Here is a 19,828-nt window from a genome sequence, read left to right on the forward strand (position 1 = left end):
GGAGACAGGTGTTAGCAGTGCAGCCGCAGGTGTGTTGGTGGCATGATGGTGAAGGCTATACTCTCTGCACATCCACATCACCACAACCACCACGTCATCTCACTCAGACCTGGAGGCATTTCTGTTCAGGTAAGATCAGAGGAAAGTGACAGGAAGGAAAAGAGACACAAGAAGATTTAGCTACGAAAACGGAGAGAGAGAGAGAGAGAGAGAGAGAGAGAGAGAGAGAGAGAGAGAGAGAGAGAGAGAGAGAGAGAGAGAGAGAGAGAGAGAGAGAGAGAGTATAAGTGGTGCGTCTCAACCAGTGTCGTTTCGGGGATCCTCAGTCAAGGGAGAGAGGAAGGAGTCAGTCAGGAGGTGTTCCCAGGGAGCAGCATCGCCCGTGGGCGTCGGAGCCACCATGGGGGAGGGCAATAACAGAGGCCAGGTCACCTTCGACGAGAGCCACGTCAACATCAAGCTGCCAAACAGGTACTGCACGTGTCTGTCTGTGTCGCTTATTGCTTGTCATCATTCTGTGCTCACTATTTTGAAATGGTTGGCTCTCATCAGGACTTGTCAACTGTAGAAAGGAAGAGTTAAATTTCATGCTTTTTTCAGTGATAATGCAGTATATTTATTCAACTGGCACTAGAATCATATAAAAAGTGTTTACCTCAATAACTTCCACGTGAGTCTATAAGGTAACTAAGACAAGACGTCGAAAAGTTTGTGAATTCTGTCACTATTTGGCTTCACGGCTGCTGTGCTTGTATCAATGTCAATCAGCGCAGAGTATTAGTAATGTGTACTGTACATGCATATATCACAGGCTTATAAGCTTATGAGTGATAGCTAATGATTAGTAATCCATCTTCACTGAGGAACGGCAAGATATAAATAACATTCCATCAGAAAAGTTATATTTAAATCAATCAGGAAGTTGTTCGTAATATATCATTACATTATGTTAAAATATTCATCAGTTGACTACTGATAACTCTTCTACTACTACTAATACTTATTCTCCACCTCTTTCTCCTACTATTTATATTACCACCACACCACCACCACCACCACTAATGCCGCTGTTTCTACTACCCTCTTCCCCCGCCCGCAACTGTGACTGCCACACACACACACACACACAGATGTCGCCGGTGTCACGCCTACAACGAGGACCCTGAGGCGCCGTCGCTGCGGGAGAGTTTCGTCATCCTACTGCGGCAGATGACTCGCTCCCCTGGTGACGGCTGCTTCGTCTTTACCCTGGCGCTGCCCTGCCTCGGGGTGACGGCCGTGTGCCTGCTGCTGCTGCTGCTGGCTGGCTATACCACAGTGTCGGGCGCCATGCTGCACTGCACGCTGTTGCTGTTGCTCGCCTGGCTCTGCGTCGTGCATTACTTCGGCCGCCGCTACGCCAGGCTCTACTCCACCGAACACGACATTCTCCTGCTGGAGGCTGTTTGAGTGGTCTTCCACCGCCACCGCCACCCACCACCACCACCATCATTACGTCATCTCCACGCCAGGCTCTACAGTACACGAACACGACTTCCTCCCGTCATCACCGTTGCTAGTGTCATACTGAAACATTGCCCCGCACCTCCACTGCATTCAAAACTCTAAATTGAAGCAAGTTGTTTTTTAAGATTAACAAGATCTTTATATTGTGAAGGGACTGTTGAGAATTCAGCTACTCATCAATTTTTTTTTTTTTTATTTATTTTTTATTATACTAGTCGCGGTGAGGGGAGCGGAATGTTTCTAGTTAAGAGCCCTGCACCAATCATCACATCCTACACTCACCAAGGAAAACATGTTAATCTCCGCTTTCCTTGCCACTAACCGTTGTCACCACCACCACTATCACCACCACTATCACCACCAACATTGCCGTCCAACATCACCATTACCATCTATTTACACCACCTGCTGTTCCCACTACCATCACTAACACCACAACTATCACTACTTTGTCAAGGCTTTACTACTAACGCCATCATCGCCATCACCACCATCATCAGGAAAACAATAAAAAAAAAAAAAAAAAAAAAAAAAAAAAAAACACTACAGCACCTATTAACAATCGTCATACAGGAATAACAATGCATTTAATTAACCTTTCTAGTTAGCGTTAACCCATTCAGTACTGGAACATATTTTTACCTAGAGATTTGTGTACAATTAGACCATTTTATTTTCATTAAGAAGGGTCTATGGAGGACAGAAGATTAATGGCCACAATTCCTTCACTATTCTAATCCTCCACATGAGTTTCTGAGGCTGTATAAAATCACCAAATAGTAAGCAGAATGAATGTGGAAACGCGTCATGGTACTGAAGGGGTTACTGAGGATGACACGGTAACACATTGAGTCCTATGAATAAAGCAACTCCGTCATTACTTGATGCAGGTATCTAGTTAATCAACCTGTGAAAATGCAAATTAAGTCAATAAAAGTAAGTAAAGATAATTAAAATATCGTCTTGATCCTCCCATCTTGAGAGAGAGAGAGAGAGAGAGAGAGAGAGAGAGAGAGAGAGAGAGAGAGAGAGAGAGAGAGAGAATATTACAGTGAAAAACACATTTTAGCATAGTGACAGTTACTGGTGCACGCGAGCCACTGATTCAATCAATCAATAACAAGAGAGAGAGAGAGTAAGGAACACATTGGCTGTCCTGTCTCAACGGAATGAAAAAAAAAAAAAAAAAAAAAAAACTGGAATTTGAAGGGATCGTAATAGCCTGGTCATATGGCGTAAAAAGAGAGAGAGAGAGAGAGAGAGAGAGAGAGAGAGAGAGAGAGAGAGAGAGAGAGAGAGAGAGAGAGAGAGAGAGAGAGAGAGAGAGAGGCAATACATGGACATTCGGTAATCACATGCTTCACAGTTCACTGTGGGGGAGGGGTGGGCCATGCAATCAGCGAGTACGATATATCAATATTTCTTTAACTATTTCTACCAACAAGAATGACATTTATAGACAATAATATGTTTAACGTCAATTCATAATACCTGTGTTTATTAGTGCTCACAAAGAAGCACTTGTATTAAAAAGTTAAGGTTCAGAGTAGGGATCAGTTGGGTTTTGCCTGCTAGTGTCGTAATGGCGGCGCAGGCGTCTCACACAAGCAAGTAACCCGACTCATCACATCCCTTTGAACCGAATGAAGGATCGAATTATTTACGTGCATGATTCTGACCAACTCTTTCTTACTAACACTAAAATCCTGATACTGAATACTTATGCTACCATTTTGTCACACTTCATGAACAGAAACACTTATTACTAACAGTCCATGGCAAATTAAATATGTCACCTATGTTAAGTTTAAATTTTGGCCAAGTTATATATATGTCTCATTCTTGTAATCAATATATATCTCGAACATTATTCAGCACATTCTCCACATTTTCCCCCCAAACGCTTCCAGTGACACAAGACAACCATTATGTATTGACGCTTTAAAAGTATGACGTCTGTTCTCGTTCAGCTAACAAAAATTACATAAATATATACAGCATAACACTACTAAAAATATATCATTACCGGCACACTGATGCAGCATTCTACTGAACACCATTACACGACATCCTAAGACTGGCGTTCTTCCACTAAATCAACGTAAACATGAAAAAAAAGACAATAAATAAAGAAAGAATTTCGGTTTAAACTAAAAATATATACGTATACATATCACGAAAACCACAAAATTTCAGGGGAGACACTAGTAAACCCAAATACACTGTGACAAACCATAATTTACTTACTCGAATAGAAACACCTCACACTTTCTATCAACTTCTACATAAATTAAGTAAACCTTTCAATAAACTAACACTGAATCGTAAAAACAAGCCCATAAGTAACAATAAGACATCTCTCTAACCAAAATATTGTTAGGTCCGTCACCCTCTCCCTTCCCTCGGGCCTGGACGCCTTGTCATTGGGGGATTTAAAAGTCAAACACACAACCTGGGCCAGAGGTGTGTATTACTTAGTAGTTATTGACTTATTTCTGTGGTGAAGGTTAGATTATCAACGCCCTCATGACTGAAATGTGGAGAGAGAGAGAGAGAGAGAGAGAGAGAGAGAGAGAGAGAGAGAGAGAGAGAGAGAGAGAGAGAGAGAGAGAGAGAGAGAGAGAGAGTTAAGACCCCCCCTCCTCCACCACTACCTTCATCACTAGTACAAAACCCACACATACACACACCTGTGGGAAGAAAATTAAATGCTCTCAATATTATTTGGTGTTGTTTGTTAACTTTCTCAAATTTACTTACATTTGTCGGGCTGCATGAATTCCTTTGGTAGTTTGAAGCACAGAGAAGCACTTCCTGTACCAACACCTCTCTCTCTCTCTCTTGCAGGTGTGGCTGAATGCTGATACTGGATAACTGGATGAGATAGTAATGGTGTGGTTTTGTGGGTAGTGCCACTGTGGATGCAGAGGCAGAGGCAGCCATCCTCATAGTCATCCTATTCACCGTATCCTATTTTGTAAGTAGGACTGTAGTATTTGTGCAGCTTCACGTAATCTGCAGCATGTATGTATGTACACTTTTCTTTGTTGTTACTTTGGGATGGTTTTGAATCTATATTGCTTGTTGGAGATCCATTGGAGTTATGTGAATTAAGTGTGGCTTGAATCCTGGTTAGTTTTGGATAGCATATGCTTTCTTCAAATTATATGGTCTCTTTCCCAGCAGTCCCCCATGCTTATGAATTAGGAGGGAGATGAAGAAAGTGATGTACGTACTATTTGAAAGTAGATTTATATGTATTGGGCTTTATAATGATCTGTAACAAATGAAAAACAAGTGACATTGGCAGACTTGACTGTACTGTATATATACTTTAGTGTATCTATCTATACATGCAAAGCAGAGATCTCCCTAATAAGGGTTTTACCAAATCAACATACACTGCTTTGTCTGATTGTGGGAATACAGCACATGTAATGTTTCAGGTCCTCGTACTCCATTCTTTTCAGTCATCTTTCATGACACACAGTGATTTCAATAATAGTGTTGTCTCAGTGTGAACAGAGTAGCAAGACTGTTTTTTCCTCCATATGTACTCAAACAATAATGAAATCAAGCAAATTTCAATATTAACAGAAAACTGTAATGATAAATTTCCTTTACATTTTTATTTTCCTAAGGCACATAATGTGTTGGCTACTCTTATCAAAAACTGTTCTACCTTCAAAATACTCAATGGCACTTCTCAGACATTATCATATGTCATACTGGGATCTCTGTCCTTCACTACACTACTGACTCATGACACCAATGAAAGTCAGTGAGACAATGCTCAGCTACATCAAGGCATTCATGTTGTGACTGCTCCTTCAATGTAAATCACTGTTGCAGCCTCAGATTATATATCCTTTAGAGGCAGACATGCTTAATCACCTCTGATAGTTTGGTTTCACTTCTTCATCTGCCTTCTAATTGGTTACAATGAACTTCATACAAAATTGACATGCAATGTTGATCATATGTACTTCTGTTTTTTTGTATACAAGAGGAGGTGAATGGTACCTTGAATATCTCAAACTACAGCTGGCTGGGCTTGGTGGGAAGGACAGCGTAGGGACGCAGGCGTGGGTAGATGTACTTAGAAGCCTGCAGCAATTTCTCCACATTGGGACCTGAAAATCATAAATTATAATCAGAATGTACATATGGCTTAACATCTTTTAAGAGTGAGATATCAAGACATTTGTTCCTTAGTTTTGGCTAACTCTTTATTTTTCTTTTAGAGCAGTGATAGTCAACCTGGGTGCATGGTGCACCCCAGGGTGCATGATTTTTTTCAAAGGGTACATGGAAATAATGGGGTACATGGAGGGGTACATGACAAGTCTAGTGTGTACAAGAATGCACACTACGAAAAGGTGTTTTAGGAAGAAAATTGTAAGTGTAATGTAAGAAATTAATTTAAATTAATTTATATCCGTGCAAAAGCAAAAAAGAGTCGCATGTTTGAACAGCTTTGCAAGGAAATGGATGCAGAATTTTCTAAGCTCCTACTTCATGCAGAAGTTCGTTGGCTGTCTTGTGGCAAAGTGTTGAACAGATTTCTAACACTAAGAGAAGAAGTGTGTGTATTTCTGACAGAAGAAGAAGACGAAAGGGCTGTCAAGCTCCAGGACAACTACTGGATTGCCAGATTATCATACATGGCTTCTATCTTTGAGAAACTGAATCAATTAAACCTATCCCTTCAAGGCTTTGGTGGGGATATTTTTGATGTCACTGGCAAGATTGAAGCTTTCAAGTTAAAGATTGGGTTATGGAAAAGAAAAGTTGAAACTAAGGACTTCGGTAGTTTCTCCTTCCTTGATCAGTTCTTGAAAGAGTGCAACTGGGAAGTGCTATCTCCTTCGCTGGAAGAAAATATTAAGGATTTTGTTATTTTTCATCTGGACAGTCTGGAAAAGAAGTTTAGTATCTATTTCCCTGATCAAGAGGCAAGAGCACTCGAAGAATGTATGTGGATTGTGAACCCCTTTGTCTCAGCTAATACCAGATTAGCCAATCTGGAATCATTGACACCTACTTTGCTAGAACTGTCCACTGATTTTGCACAGAAGTCATCATTCCATGAATTCTCCTACTATGGAGATTTCTGGTGCTCACTTTTTAGGAATTCCAGAGTACCAAGAACTTGCACGAATGGCCATGACTTATCTAGTGCGGATGCCAACAACATATCTGGCAGAGAAAGGCTTCTCTAATCTGGTGGATATTAAAACAAAAAAGCGAAACCAGTTACAAGATGTGGATTCTCTGATGAGGGGGGCACTGGAAAGTGAAATAAAACCTCGCTTTGAAAAGATTGTTGGAACAATGCAGCAGCAACCCAGCCACTGAATATAAAACCTTTTTAATTTGCTGTTTTATAACTTGTGTGTATACAATGTGATATTCCATTTGTATTTTTTTTTTCAAACCATTTGAAAAATCACATTATTTGTACATTTAAAAATAGAAATACAAAAGGTATACACATATAATTATATTGTTTTATTATACAGTTACCACCTATATAATTGTTTAGGACCAAGTAGCTATTTTTTATATTTAAAATAGAGACCTAATACTTTTATTTATATATTTTCGGTCTTAAAAATAAAAAACAATGTGATTTTTTTTTTTTTTTTTTTTTTTTTTTTTGTCGACGGCGCTAGGGTACATGAATTTTGTTGCTCTTGGCTGGCTTCTTTTCAAGAGCTCCCGGAAGGGTGCATGATCTTAGAAAAGGTTGAAGAACACTCACAGGCTAACTGAGTAGTGCATCACTGGACACTAGTAGAACTGTTGAAGAAAAGTTGGCTTCTCTAACTGCCAGTTAGCATGTACTGTATAACGTTAGCAGAAGTATGCTCACCACTGCAAATAAGAAGGCTCATCATATCTGCCATAACTATGATGATGATTGTTATTATCATCATTTTTGTCCCAAACACTACTGCCTTATTAAGATTACCTTCAACAGAAAAAAAAAAAAAAAAAAAAAAAAAAACTTATAACTGTGTCCATCAACCATACAATACTTTGTTTTAAGAAGTGCATGAATATCATCAAATAAAAAGTTCTTAAAGGACAACTCACTAAAGAAAAACAATTTCCCATGGGGAGTAATATTAACTGTGGTGTGAACTGAAGGGATGAAGGTTGTCAGTTTTTGCTGCTCTTCTCCATTCTCTCCAAAGCTGAGGAAGAAGGCAAGACACATCATTAATTTTAGTACATACAAAACGTCGATGGACGAGTTTCATTTCTAGATTAACTACAAATCAACGCAAAAGATTAGAGACTGATATTGTACTAAAGTAGCACAATCATTCCACTTTGTCCTAGTGTCAGTCCTTTCCTTTAAGGCCACTTTCACACTATCTATCCATCTCTTGTGTGGCATACCTTGCACATTCATGCCTCTCACTTCTTTTTATCTTCTTCACTACTCTCTCACCATCCATTCCCTCAACATGTCGAAGCCATCTCACCACACATTGCTCTGCCTGTCCTACGAAGTCTCTGACAACACCTGTTCTCCTTTTCTCTTCCTTTTTTTCTTTCTCTGTCTAAGTTACTCCACACATACTTCTTAGACATGACATCTCCTCTCATCTAACAAGTAAAGGTATATTGAGCTTTCTAGTCTTTAAAATTCTTGATCTGTAACTTGTTAAAAATACAAGCTACTTTTGGTATGAATAAGCATATCCTCAATAACAACAATATTTATTTCTAATTCTGAGATTGCACCGTGCGAAGAACACCAATCAACAAAATGCAAGTTTTTCCTTCCTATTTCAACTGAAATGTGCATTTCCTGAGTCACATTGTTCCACTGCACACTATTCAATCATGAACAGCATTTGCCTTGTAGTTACTGTACTCACCTGTATTGTAGATGCTTCTTGTTGTCCTGGTGCAGTGACTTAATGTCTATTCTGAAGGGCACCTGTCCTCTAGCAACCACATTTGTGATCCTGAAGTTATGTGCCCTGATGTGATATCCCAGCGTTTTCAGGAGCATCATTGCCTTCATGGCCGCCAAAGCTGCTGCTGCCTCTGTCACACACCCTGCAACGCCACGCACTGTTCCTCGCTTGTTGAGAATCACAGAGAACTCCGAATCTTGCAGTTGTAATTGAAGCTGTACGGGAAAGTAATGATGAGTTGTGAGGCGATAGGAAGGATGAAGAACCAAATTTCGACCTATGTTTTCAATTATGTAACTTCCCTAATAACTGAAGGAGACAAACCAAGAATCCAAGATTCAGGAAATCTGATTCAGTATAAAGCATCATCACTCATCATTTTCTCTTTCATAATAGTTCTCTAATTGGAGAATCGTATAAATGTACTCACCAGTTTGTGGTGTGCTGACTTAGTTCAAATACAGCTTGAGTGTGAATGAATTGTGGATAAACAAACTAAGAAGAATTTGTTAAACCAACATGGCACCTCGTAAAATTTTGAAACAGGTTAAGATGTAGACAGTTCTTTATTGAATGATGAATCTTTACATTGCTTCTTGAATCCACATCCACTGAAATGCGGGCAGCAGGCTTGGAAGGTCAAACAGTGAAGTAGTACGTCTATATAATCATTTAACATGCCAGGAACAATATTCGATAAAGAGTGATTCTGCAATTTTAGTCCCATACCTCCACTTGATAGGCTGTGCTGAAAGTTATAGGGGGTTTTCACGGTTGCTTCCATGATGCTAGTGATGTATTAAAATGTATTCTACATTGTCAATTTTGAAAAAAAAAAAAAAAACACCTATGAGAACTTTGTACACTAATAATTATCTTTGTGTGATGCTTTGCCTTGGAGTGGCGTACTTGGTTAAGGTGGCTCGTGTTCGAATCCTTGCCAAACCTAGTTGCCCCGTGCCCGGAGGGAGGTGTAGCGTTCCCCCGTTAATTAACCCCAGCGATACCATGGCGTAAGTTGTTGCGGCGCCTAATGGAAAAAATTCCACTTCTGCTACAATATTTCCTGAACAAAGGCAAAACATTCTGAAAGGCTTCCACACACACCCGTGCATCTCCAGTACGCCTTTTGATACCTGGCATTAATTGAAGTGACAGTTCTTCATTTTTTTTTTTTACGTGAACCGGAGAAACACTAGAGAACTCGTCTGTTTATCGGTATTGTGCTTCACAACAGTCGCATCGAGCATTCAAAGTGTTTCAGAATTTAAAGGCCCGTCGCGGCGCCACCCTTGGTTTGACGCCGTGGCCAGTGTGGAATATAATGGAGTGCGTGCATCAGCAATGTAGCAATTAAATAATGACTGGTAAAGTGAGGCCAACCTTGCCTCACCTCTCCAGACGACAGGAAGGTGCTGCTGCAGTCCGCGGCGTGGTCAATGTATTGCAGGTTGATCTTGGTGTTGGTGCTCACGTGGAACCAAATGTTGTCAATCTCGATGTCAATGAACTCTCGCACCTCGGCAGGCTGGCCCTGGCCCTGTGGAGGGACAGAGTGTGGTGCTGATGCAATATGGCCCAGCAACTACCATGGTAAAACTACAGAACCACTGCTCCCCAAAAAATTATGTTACTGACTTGCCCCGCACCAGATTACTGAAGTAAATGTATGGCACTGTGGCAGCGGACAAAAGACACTAAGCACAACAGTTTCCTCACCGTCACTTTGGGAACACCAGCCATAAAGTCTTTGGGAACTCCATGCCGCTGGCGCGACGTTCTCCTTCCGCCATTTTCACTCTCTCTCTCTCTCTCTCTTGCAGTATGCGATTTATATTTGTGTACTACTAGTAGCTAAAAGTTTATTAATATAATAGTAATAATGATAATGATAGCTGTAGTAGTAGTGGTGGTGGTGGTAGTAGTAGTAGTAGTAGTAGTAGTAGTAGTAGTAGTAGTAGTAGTAGTAGTAGTAGTAGTAGTAGTAGTAATAGTAGTAGTAGTAGTAGTATAATAATAATAATAATAATAATAATAATAATAATAATAATAATAATAATAATAAAGGTTATTTTTCACATGATTTTCAGTGATAACTATTAACCATTGTAACAACTCATCATGAAATGCTAAAGAGGAAAAATCGATATTAAACAAAATACAAATCATCCTGTAGAATATTTAGGTAATGTTCTCCGTCGGCATATGAGATTCGTTATCACTGCTAAGAAATGATTTCCTGGCTTTGTACTTGTATTGAGGCCCTCTTATCGTTTTGTTCACGAACATGCCAATTTTCACAGTGCCTATTTGATATGTTCATCTCTAGTTGGTGTGCATGAAACTGCCTATTTCCTTGAAACTCTATTTCCTATACGTAGCTGGAAGTGAACCCAAGCACGCCGTGACGGCAGCAAAAGAGAATTGGATTGGTTTGGTTCGGTCCTATGTACTTGCAGTAACTTTAGAAACTGTACACTACCACCTTTACTAACTCCTGGTACTCCATCACTGGTCACAAGAGCTGAATCAACTATCTTGGCCTTGAAAGTTGCCAAAGGGTAGCGTCTACTTTGAAGTGGGGATAACCATTACACCATCAGTCAGCACCAACAACCACCCACAAAACAGACTATCAGATGGGTGACTCTTGTGTTTGTGACGTGTTTACACTTTACACTTTGCAGCGCTGTGCGGCAGGATGGGTGTGAAGGGCCTGTGGGAGATGGTGTCACCCACGGGGGAGCTGGTGTGTCTGGCAGGCTTCGCAGGGCAGGCAGTGGCCGTGGACCTCGCGGGCTGGCTGGTGGAGACTCAGAGCCTGCAGCTCAGCCACGTGATGACCCGACCACACCTCAGGTCAGTACTGTTCTGCTCTGTCTTTGTAGTGTGTGTGTGTGTGTGTTACATCTTCTTTTTTTTTATACCTTGTGGGCTTTTCACGGGAATTTATGGGCTGAAGGGGATACTTTTTGTGGTACCTCTTATCTCAAAGCCCACCCGCTAGGAAACCGTTGCCCCGAGTGAGGAAGCCCAACCTACACTCGAACCGTGGACAGGATTCGAACCCGTGCGCTTGGAGACCCCTCAGACCCCAAAACACGCATGGTTCCACTACCACGGCGAGGAGCTTTAGGTCATCTGCATCATGCTGTCATTAGGAACATCATGGAAACACTGAGAAATTAATCTGGAGATGGGATATTCTGTCCATTAGAATTTCAGAGATCACTAATAGGGAGTGAACCTTGTTAGAAGTTCTAACAAGGTTCACTTTGTGCTAATGTAAAACATTCAAGCTAAATGTGAGTCTGAAACATTACTTGTGTGAATAAGCTTATAATGAGCTCCCTATTGAGACTTTGGCTGGCCTTGACTGTCCTGTCAGGTTATCACTGCACAGCTAAGGAGTTAGTCAGAAGTACTAATGACTTATCAAACATAATTTGACAAACACAAGCCTGGATGACTCTCTCCCCAGAAACCTGTTCTTCCGGACAGTGGCATGCCTGCAAGCTGGAGTGGTGCCTGTGATGGTGCTGGAGGGTGATGCACCAAGCCTCAAGTGGAACACCATCATTAGCCGTAACCAGAGGAACTTTGGTCAGCCTCATGGTGGTCGTGGTGTCAGTGGTGTCTCCTCCACCACCACAACTGCAAACACAGGGAAAAGAAGTCATTTCAATGCCATCTTGAAAAAAGTAAGTTGAGGACACACTTTGGGAGCATTGACTTCCTTACTGTTCAAACCCAGGAGCTCATTTTGTGACATAAGTTACCTAATGTTGGAATTGTAAGATCTTTGTTCCAGATGAAGCAGCTTAAAGATTTTGTTGTCTCCATTGTACACAAAACAGCTTTCTTTTCATCTGAACTGTTTTGAATGAGGTTGTAATAGGAAATTGTGGTGATGCATTCAGCATGTGTAATGCCATGGTGTTGCAGTGCACGGAGCTGTTTGACCTGCTGGGTGTGCCATGGGTGCGGGCTGCAGGGGAAGCTGAGGCCACCTGTGCTGCTCTTAACTACCACAAGGTGTGTCTTCCACTGGTCATTGCCATTACTCTCATATAACTGTCTGTACTACATATTGAAAATTGCCTCTATGTATGTAAAGTGTTTATGAAAACATTCACAATGCATACAATGCTGCTTTTAACTACCACAAGGTGTGTCTTCCACTGGTCATTGTCATTATTCTCATATAACTGTCTGTACTACATATTGAAAGTTGTCTCTATGTATGTAAAGTGTATATGAAAACATTCACAATGCATACATTTTTTGTAACAATACTTGCTGAATAGCATGTGGTTTTTGTACTGTATATAAGGTATTGCTTTTGTGTACAGGTGGTGCAGGGAGTGATATCTCAGGATAGTGATGTTTTCCTCTATGGTGGCAACACTGTCTTCCGCAACTTCACTGCCAATCAGAAGAAAGTGATGGCTGAGAAGTTTAAGTATGTAATGAGTGAGAAACAATAGTGTTTCGTAAAGTCTTTCCTTGTGTAGGGACACCAAATTGGTATTCTTGAACCTCTCAAAGTAATAGCTTGTTTCCTTCCTTACAAACGTGACCACACAGTGAAACTCCCTATTATTGGGGCTTGTTGTGATTGGCTGTGAGGAAGAGATACTCTATAATCCAGTTAATTAAGGCTTGTCTTTCCAGCTTTTCAAACCTGAGTTCAATTTGTGGTCATGTTCACCTCCTTTTGTTTATATTAATACCTCACTATTTCATAATTGAGAATAAAGTTCTCCATTGAATTCTGACATGCACATACACTGTGATGTAGGCAGCTGACTGGCCTGTGCAGCAGAGGGTCTTACCTTTTCTTCAGAATGGACCTCATTGAAGAGCGGTTGCAGATGACCCGAGATGGCATGATACTACTTGCTATAGTGCTGGGCTGTGACTACCTGCCTGGAGGAGTGCATGGGGTGGGCAGAGACACAGCGCTCAGATTCTTGAGGATGGCTTACACTGCTGGAGACAAACACCCAACACAGAGGTGATTCTTGGATCTGGTAAAGTAGTAATTAAGGAAAATATTGCAGTGTGGTGTTGAGAGGTAATTGTTGTTGGTAGGAAACAGATTTCATGATGGACTGGTAGTGCTGCACATGTGTTAAAGGTGATATGATGCTGGATGAGTCCTTAGAGACAAGTAAGGTTGTGATTAGTGATATAGCTGTGAGGTGATGAAATTTCTTGTTTGTCATCAATATTGTATTTATATATAGACAGTACATTTTCTTATAGTGTGCATATAAAGGACTATGGTGTGGGTATGGGATATGGAACACTAATGTACTCATACATTAGTGGTGATCTATTAGTTTTGTTAATCTTGTCAGGTTTTTAAAGGAGATTGTCATCAAATCAAAGGACTTAGGATTGAGAGAAAATACAGTAGAATTGAATGTTGAATGTTGTTAGACTATGACTATGACTTCACTATTACTGTTGCATAAAGCTCACCTTTTCTTTGTGGTTAAGATTCAAGCAGTGGGCCGCGGAATGCATCTCAATACCAGCGCCCTCTGAGCTTGCCTCTACAAAGTGGAAGAAAGGGTTAGTTGTGTACTTAATGTAAAAAAGAAAACAACTGTATATGAGACGTTTAAAGGCAGCCCTTAGCCCTTTAAGGCATGTCTGGACCATGTATGACTATATAGACAAATCTAGAATAATTTTGGAAATGCACACTTAAGAAATTTTCCATTCCAATTGAAGGAGTGATAATGTCTTGGAGGAGGGACTGAAAAAGAGGCTTGTTTCCACTCAAGGCTTTCCATTCACTGAGCTCCTGTCAGAATTTAAGAACAAGCTTCCCCAGCCCTTGAAGAAAGTGAAATGGTCTCAGCCAGACTTTGAAGGACTTGTTGTGAGTGGAGTGTGTATTGGGACATAAAGTTTCCAGGATTTCATGTTTTATGATGTGTATTCTCAACTGCTGATCATGTAAATGATAATGAAATGAAATGAATCATCAGAATAGTGTCATCTGTATTGTGTTTGTGTAGCAAGATTATTCTGTGCTTGTGTGTACCAAGATTGGGTGATGGTAGTGGTTGATGGCCTGTCATTGCAGCGGTGGTGTGGCAGGATGTTGGACTGGGAGGCCTCCTATGTGGTGCAGAAGGTGGCGCCAGTGGTGACGCGCTGGACAGTCACTCAGGGAGCCGTACCCAGATCACTCCAGGTATGGTCATCATTACAAGTTCAGTAATTATTGTTCACTTCCATTGTGATTTGCATTTTCTCATTCTTGAATCCTCTAATCTGCTAACAATCTGCTTGCAGAATATCATGTTATAGAATGTTAGTAGAACAGGTGACTTGACTGTAAGGAAAACTGTGGAGGGATATGTTACTTGACGGCAGTCCACCATGATATGTAAAGACTCGGCATGCTTTAAATTCTTATAAACTTTCTTATAAACTGTTGCCTTGTATCTCTATAGCTGAATATTTTTTTTCCATCCCAGATATATGTTTAAATGCTATAAGCAAACAAAAGCATTTTTTCTGTTCATGCAATGTCACAAAATTATCAGAGGTTATAAAAGAAACTCAGTAAGAACAAACAAGGCTAGGGATAACACCACTTTCCCATTGTGTGACCACAGCCAGTCAGTGTGGTGAAGCGGTGTGTGAAGCAAGGAGTGGTGTGTCTCAAGCTGCAGTGGCAGGTGGCTGCCTCCTCCTCGTTGCCACCAGACACCCCAAACCACCTCACCACTGAGGAGCCACTGGAACTGCTGCGCTCTTCACTGCCTCACCTGGTGCAGGACTTTGAAGACCTTGTCTTGGCTTCAAAGAAAGGTTCTCACTATTATTATCAATCAAGTAATTAGTTTCAGTGCATGGATTGTTATTTATTATCTAGCCACTGAACTAGTCATCCTCCAATATGTTTACATAATATTTTAACATTTAGATACTTTTATGAAACTGCCAAGCTCCCTGGGTGTACTAGAGTGGTCTGTAAGATTGCCCCTTTCCACTAGAGGAGAGGATGACAGAGCTAAGACTGTGAGTGGTATGTGTAGAAGTGTATGGTGCTTTGTTTAGCAACCACACTAGATATATAGATAAGTAGAAATATCTAGAAAATTGAGACTTCTAGTTTTTTGGTACAGAAATATATATGATGTTCCTCTGCCATGGACAAGTTGACACCAATTCTCTCTACTCTTCATTATTCAGTTGTCTGAAAACAGTAATTTCATATTAAAAAGACACAAACATATTACCAAAATGTACAGGCCTAACACACACACACACACACACACACACACACACACAAAAAAAAAAAAAAAAAAAAAAAAGAGGCTCTTTCATTTCAAACCTTCAGCTGTAAAAGCAATATTGTTCATGATTTTGTATAGTGATGTTGCTTACCTACTTTAGTAATTTGAATAATTTTGTTCTTTCAGGCAAAAAGAAAACCAGGAACAGGAAGACCAAAGGAGGCCTGGAAAGTAAAGAGAACAAGGAAAATATTCCCAAACAAATGCACACTATAACAGAATACTTCAAACCAGTCACATCAAACAGTACAGCTGTAACCAAGACCACCACCACCACCACCACCGCCATCACCACATCCCACAGTGTATCAGGCAACAAAGTCAGGGATATAAGGAGAGTGAAACACGAGCAGACTTCATCTGACCACAAGTCCTTAGGGAAACACAGCAATGAAGGTCTACATCAACACAGGGAAGACCAGCACAGTAAAGATGATGATTTTGATGATGGGAAAGAGGAGGATGAAGAGTGTGATGAAAGGGAATTATCTTTGATTATTGATAGGATCATTAACATCAAAATGAATGTAGGAAGTGAACAGCAGAGTACTCTCCAACATAAGAAACAAAGGAGTGTGAGCAAGTCTGACTGTAGGGAAAAATCTCCATTGGTGCAGAATCTGAGTCATCCCAGTGTTTGTCATTTGGGGGAAAAAATGCTGAATGAGAGTGTGACATACTTAGATGAGGAGAATTCATCTTTACCACTAAGACCAAGTTTATTTGACAGAGCATCAAAAAGACTTTCTAAGAAAAGAAGCAACCTTTCAGAAATTTCCTTCAGTAATGTCAAGACAGAGATAGAGCCTTGTTTATCTGAAAACATTTTAAATAATAGTACTGATAAGTGTTTTGGTTCAGCAGAAAACTCTTCCAACACTTCCACAATAGAAACATATGAAAGTGAGATAGATGTGCCTAGATGTCTTGAATTAGAGACAAGACCATTGCGTCATGATGTATCCAGAGACATGTTTGAGGACTCTTTGACCAAAGATAGCACCGATGTGATGACTAGGGACATGCCGAGTGACGACACTTTGGCTGAGATGTTTAAGGACAGCTTGGTTGTGGACACTTCATTATCAGACTCAGATATTAAACAAGATTTACAAAGATATGAAGGAGCAGGATGCAGTAAGAATATTTCTCGAAGATGTCTCCTTTCTCAAGACTGTGACCTGAATTTATCTTTTGTCCAGCCTGATTCTCCAGTGCAGGGATGTGATTCATCATATCCTGTCTGTCGGTCACATCCTTCAGGCTTGGATTATAATTCTGTTCTGGTTGAAAATTGTGATTTAAAAAGAATTTCTTGTGAAGTAAAGACCAAAAGAAAATTTCCTGCTGATATTGTTGATTTTGAAAATGTTCTTAGTGAAAAACAAAGTAGTGAGTACCCTTCCCTAATCTCACTGCCTGCAGTTAAAGGTTTTGAGGAGGAAGATTCAGAAAGTGTTAAGTGCTGGTCCTCAGAGAGTCCCAACTATGTTGGCAATGCTGCCACACCATGTGTCACACAACCACAGCATTCCACAGCACAACATTCCAGCAAAATAAACGGTCAAGAGGCAACAACACTGAAAGATATTTCAGGCTATTGTGAGGATGTTCTTCACTATAGTATTCATTGTGAGACATCAATAATTGCTTCAGACTGCAACAAAGAGTCTGTTGAAGAAATATCAAGTGCAGAAGATACTTTTACATCTAGTCCACTGACAAGTACAAAGACAAACTTTTATGAAAGTAAGGATTACTCTAATGCTGCACAGTTTAATCTCAACAATATGAAGGGAGGAAATGTGAATAAAAAGGGAGACCTGTCAGTTAAACAAACAATTGAGAACCATATTGAACAACAACCTGCACAAGATGGCAGCAAAGTGTGGGCTTGTGAACCCTTCTGCTCCCCACAAATAGTCACACTCTCACTGGCACAGAGACTTAAGTTAAAGTGTACAGATAAACGATACAGAAAACTGATTGATGACCTCTCGTGATGCTTTAGTTGACATGTTCACTTGTGGTCCATTTCTTTGTATCATTATTTCCTTTAAGATTCCTCAGGAAACCTCTGAATATAAACATTTTTGTTGTGGCTACATAGGATAGAAAAAGCCAAATATTGTGCTACTTAAAAAGACCTAGATACACCATGTTTTGTAAATATAATTTTCTTAACTTTGGAAATATGTAAATATGTAAAATGCCTATTCTTGGAATAGTTTTATATAAAGATTCAAACATTAAAGATTCTCTATCTGAGCTGCAAATTTCCTTAAAGGTTGGCAGCCAGATTGTGATGATGTTCCTATAGCTGTCATGTAGGAATGAAGTATTTCAATACTCATGATTCATTAAGTGAAGAAAAGAACTTGTGTGCAAGTGTTAGTAAGTCAAGATAAACTGTAGCAGAAGTGGTAAAGCAAAATATTGACAGTGAAGATTATGACCTGTTTGTGTGGCAGCAAGACAAACAAGATCAACTGAACTCCTTTTTGGGACATTTTGGTCATTATGACTATATCAGTGAGGTAATATACCTGGAGTGCACTGTCGGGTTTGCTGGTTTGGTCTGCAGACACTTTCATAGTCTCAGTATACTCGTATGTTTTGTTACATAACAAAACTTAATTTGAGGTGAATTGTGGAGCTGTAAAATGGCTAAATGCAGTGACATGGAGTAAATTCATCCAAAGAATGATTGCTAACAAAAGAAAAGAAAAAAAAAAATCAGTAAAGTTTAGGAATCTAATAGTGAAATAAAAAATTTCTTTGGTACAAAATGTATTAACTAACAATTCTTCCTTAAATACTTAACAATTCCTTAAACATGTCTGTTTAATTTGTACATATATTATTTAGTTAATAAATGTTACAAAGAATTATGAAATTCCTTAATACTATGCTGATGCAACTACACCCATAACATGTTTGGCAGCCCTGAAATTCCCTGTCTGCTTCTTTATTTTAAATGTTAACATGGTTTTCAGTGAGCAATATTCAGTTCTACCGTTTACAGTCTAAACTTTCAAAGGCGTAAAGCTCAGCATTTTCTATATATTCATGTCACAAGTGAGAATGTTTAAGGAAAGACTCCTGATTCCTACATTGCTCCAGATACTGAAAGTTGAGTTGAACAGATACAGTACATATCACAGCTAAGAGTTAGTATTATATTTACAGCTACTAATAAACATATATACTACAAATTGGGTTAGTTATGTCAACTAAAAAATGCAAACAAAATATTGTCTGTGTGATAATAGATAGTGAACAGCTGGTTAAAAAAGAAAGTACATATAAGAAAAGCAACTGAAAGCATGTGTGAAGTAATTCAGCATTCCACATACTGAAGAGTACATGACTCAGGAATGAGACATGAGTGTTGTTAGGATTACAGTTGTAAGGAAATCACCAAAACACTGGCCTTATGAATAAACAGGAAACGTTAACATTTACTCACTTGGGAGAGGAGAGGCCATTTGTGGGGACATATATATATATATATATATATATATATATATATATATATATATATATATATATATATATATATGCAGTGGCCCCTCTACATATGAGCTACTCTATTTACGAGAAATTCGAGACACGAGATGTCTTTCGAGCAAAAATCTTGACTGAAATGTGAGAGAAAATCCAAGTTACGAGAATTTCCAGATGCTCCTGCTAGGTGGCCACGTGGTCAAGACCGCCCAGCAGCAGCCAGCACGTGTGTTTCCCACCATACAGACCTGATCCCACGCTCTTGTGTTGTGTTGTTTTTATCACATTTATCTCCTTTTTGTGGCTTTTTTGGTGATCCTAACCATGAGTTCTAAAAAAAGGAAATGGAAAGGTGTCCTCTGAGAAAAAAAAAGAGGATGATGTCAATTGAAATGAAGCAGGAGATAATAGACAAACATGAGCATGGTGTTCGTGTGAGTGATCTCGCAAAGCAGTACAATTGGTCATCATCGTTCATTTAAAGTTAACTTTCATTTTAAGTGTAAATGCTTACATATCGTCAACAGTCTCTCGCGCTCCCTCACTCCACCACCACGT

At 39.8% G+C, this 19,828-nt stretch overlaps 3 protein-coding genes across 4 annotated transcripts; 2 read left to right on the top strand and 1 right to left on the bottom strand.

The window, feature by feature from the left end:
• On the top strand, nt 1–2,047 carry LOC123520084. Its single transcript, XM_045281971.1, has 3 exons — nt 1–129; nt 327–471; nt 1,131–2,047. The coding sequence occupies exons 2-3, from the start codon at nt 401–403 to the stop codon at nt 1,447–1,449; spliced, it is 390 nt and encodes a 129-aa protein (XP_045137906.1). The 5' UTR covers nt 1–129; nt 327–400; the 3' UTR covers nt 1,450–2,047.
• A 1,860-nt stretch (nt 2,048–3,907) lies between these two features.
• LOC123520005 lies at nt 3,908–18,652 on the top strand. 2 transcript variants are annotated; one of them, XM_045281787.1, is made up of 12 exons: nt 3,908–3,969; nt 4,354–4,483; nt 11,129–11,300; nt 11,923–12,142; nt 12,387–12,476; nt 12,794–12,903; nt 13,288–13,458; nt 13,947–14,021; nt 14,184–14,334; nt 14,542–14,652; nt 15,080–15,275; nt 15,890–18,652. In XM_045281787.1, exons 3-12 carry the CDS (start codon nt 11,143–11,145, stop codon nt 17,764–17,766), a joined length of 3,159 nt encoding a protein of 1,052 aa, XP_045137722.1. In that variant the 5' UTR covers nt 3,908–3,969; nt 4,354–4,483; nt 11,129–11,142; the 3' UTR covers nt 17,767–18,652. The 2 variants fall into 2 exon arrangements, with proteins under 2 accessions (XP_045137722.1, XP_045137721.1); XM_045281786.1 differs by lacking the exon at nt 3,908–3,969 and having other exon boundaries at nt 4,195–4,483.
• Nucleotides 4,736–10,314, bottom strand: LOC123520006 (TATA box-binding protein-like 1). The gene is made up of 5 exons (XM_045281788.1): nt 10,161–10,314; nt 9,835–9,981; nt 8,400–8,656; nt 7,606–7,706; nt 4,736–5,639 (listed from the first exon to the last, which is right to left on the bottom strand). The coding sequence occupies exons 1-5, from the start codon at nt 10,182–10,184 to the stop codon at nt 5,545–5,547; spliced, it is 624 nt and encodes a 207-aa protein (XP_045137723.1). The 5' UTR covers nt 10,185–10,314; the 3' UTR covers nt 4,736–5,544.
• Nucleotides 18,653–19,828: the final 1,176 nt, after the last annotated feature.

This window comes from Portunus trituberculatus, chromosome 46, assembly GCF_017591435.1.
Source record: "Portunus trituberculatus isolate SZX2019 chromosome 46, ASM1759143v1, whole genome shotgun sequence".
In the NCBI taxonomy this organism is placed as follows: Eukaryota; Metazoa; Arthropoda; class Malacostraca; order Decapoda; family Portunidae; genus Portunus; species Portunus trituberculatus.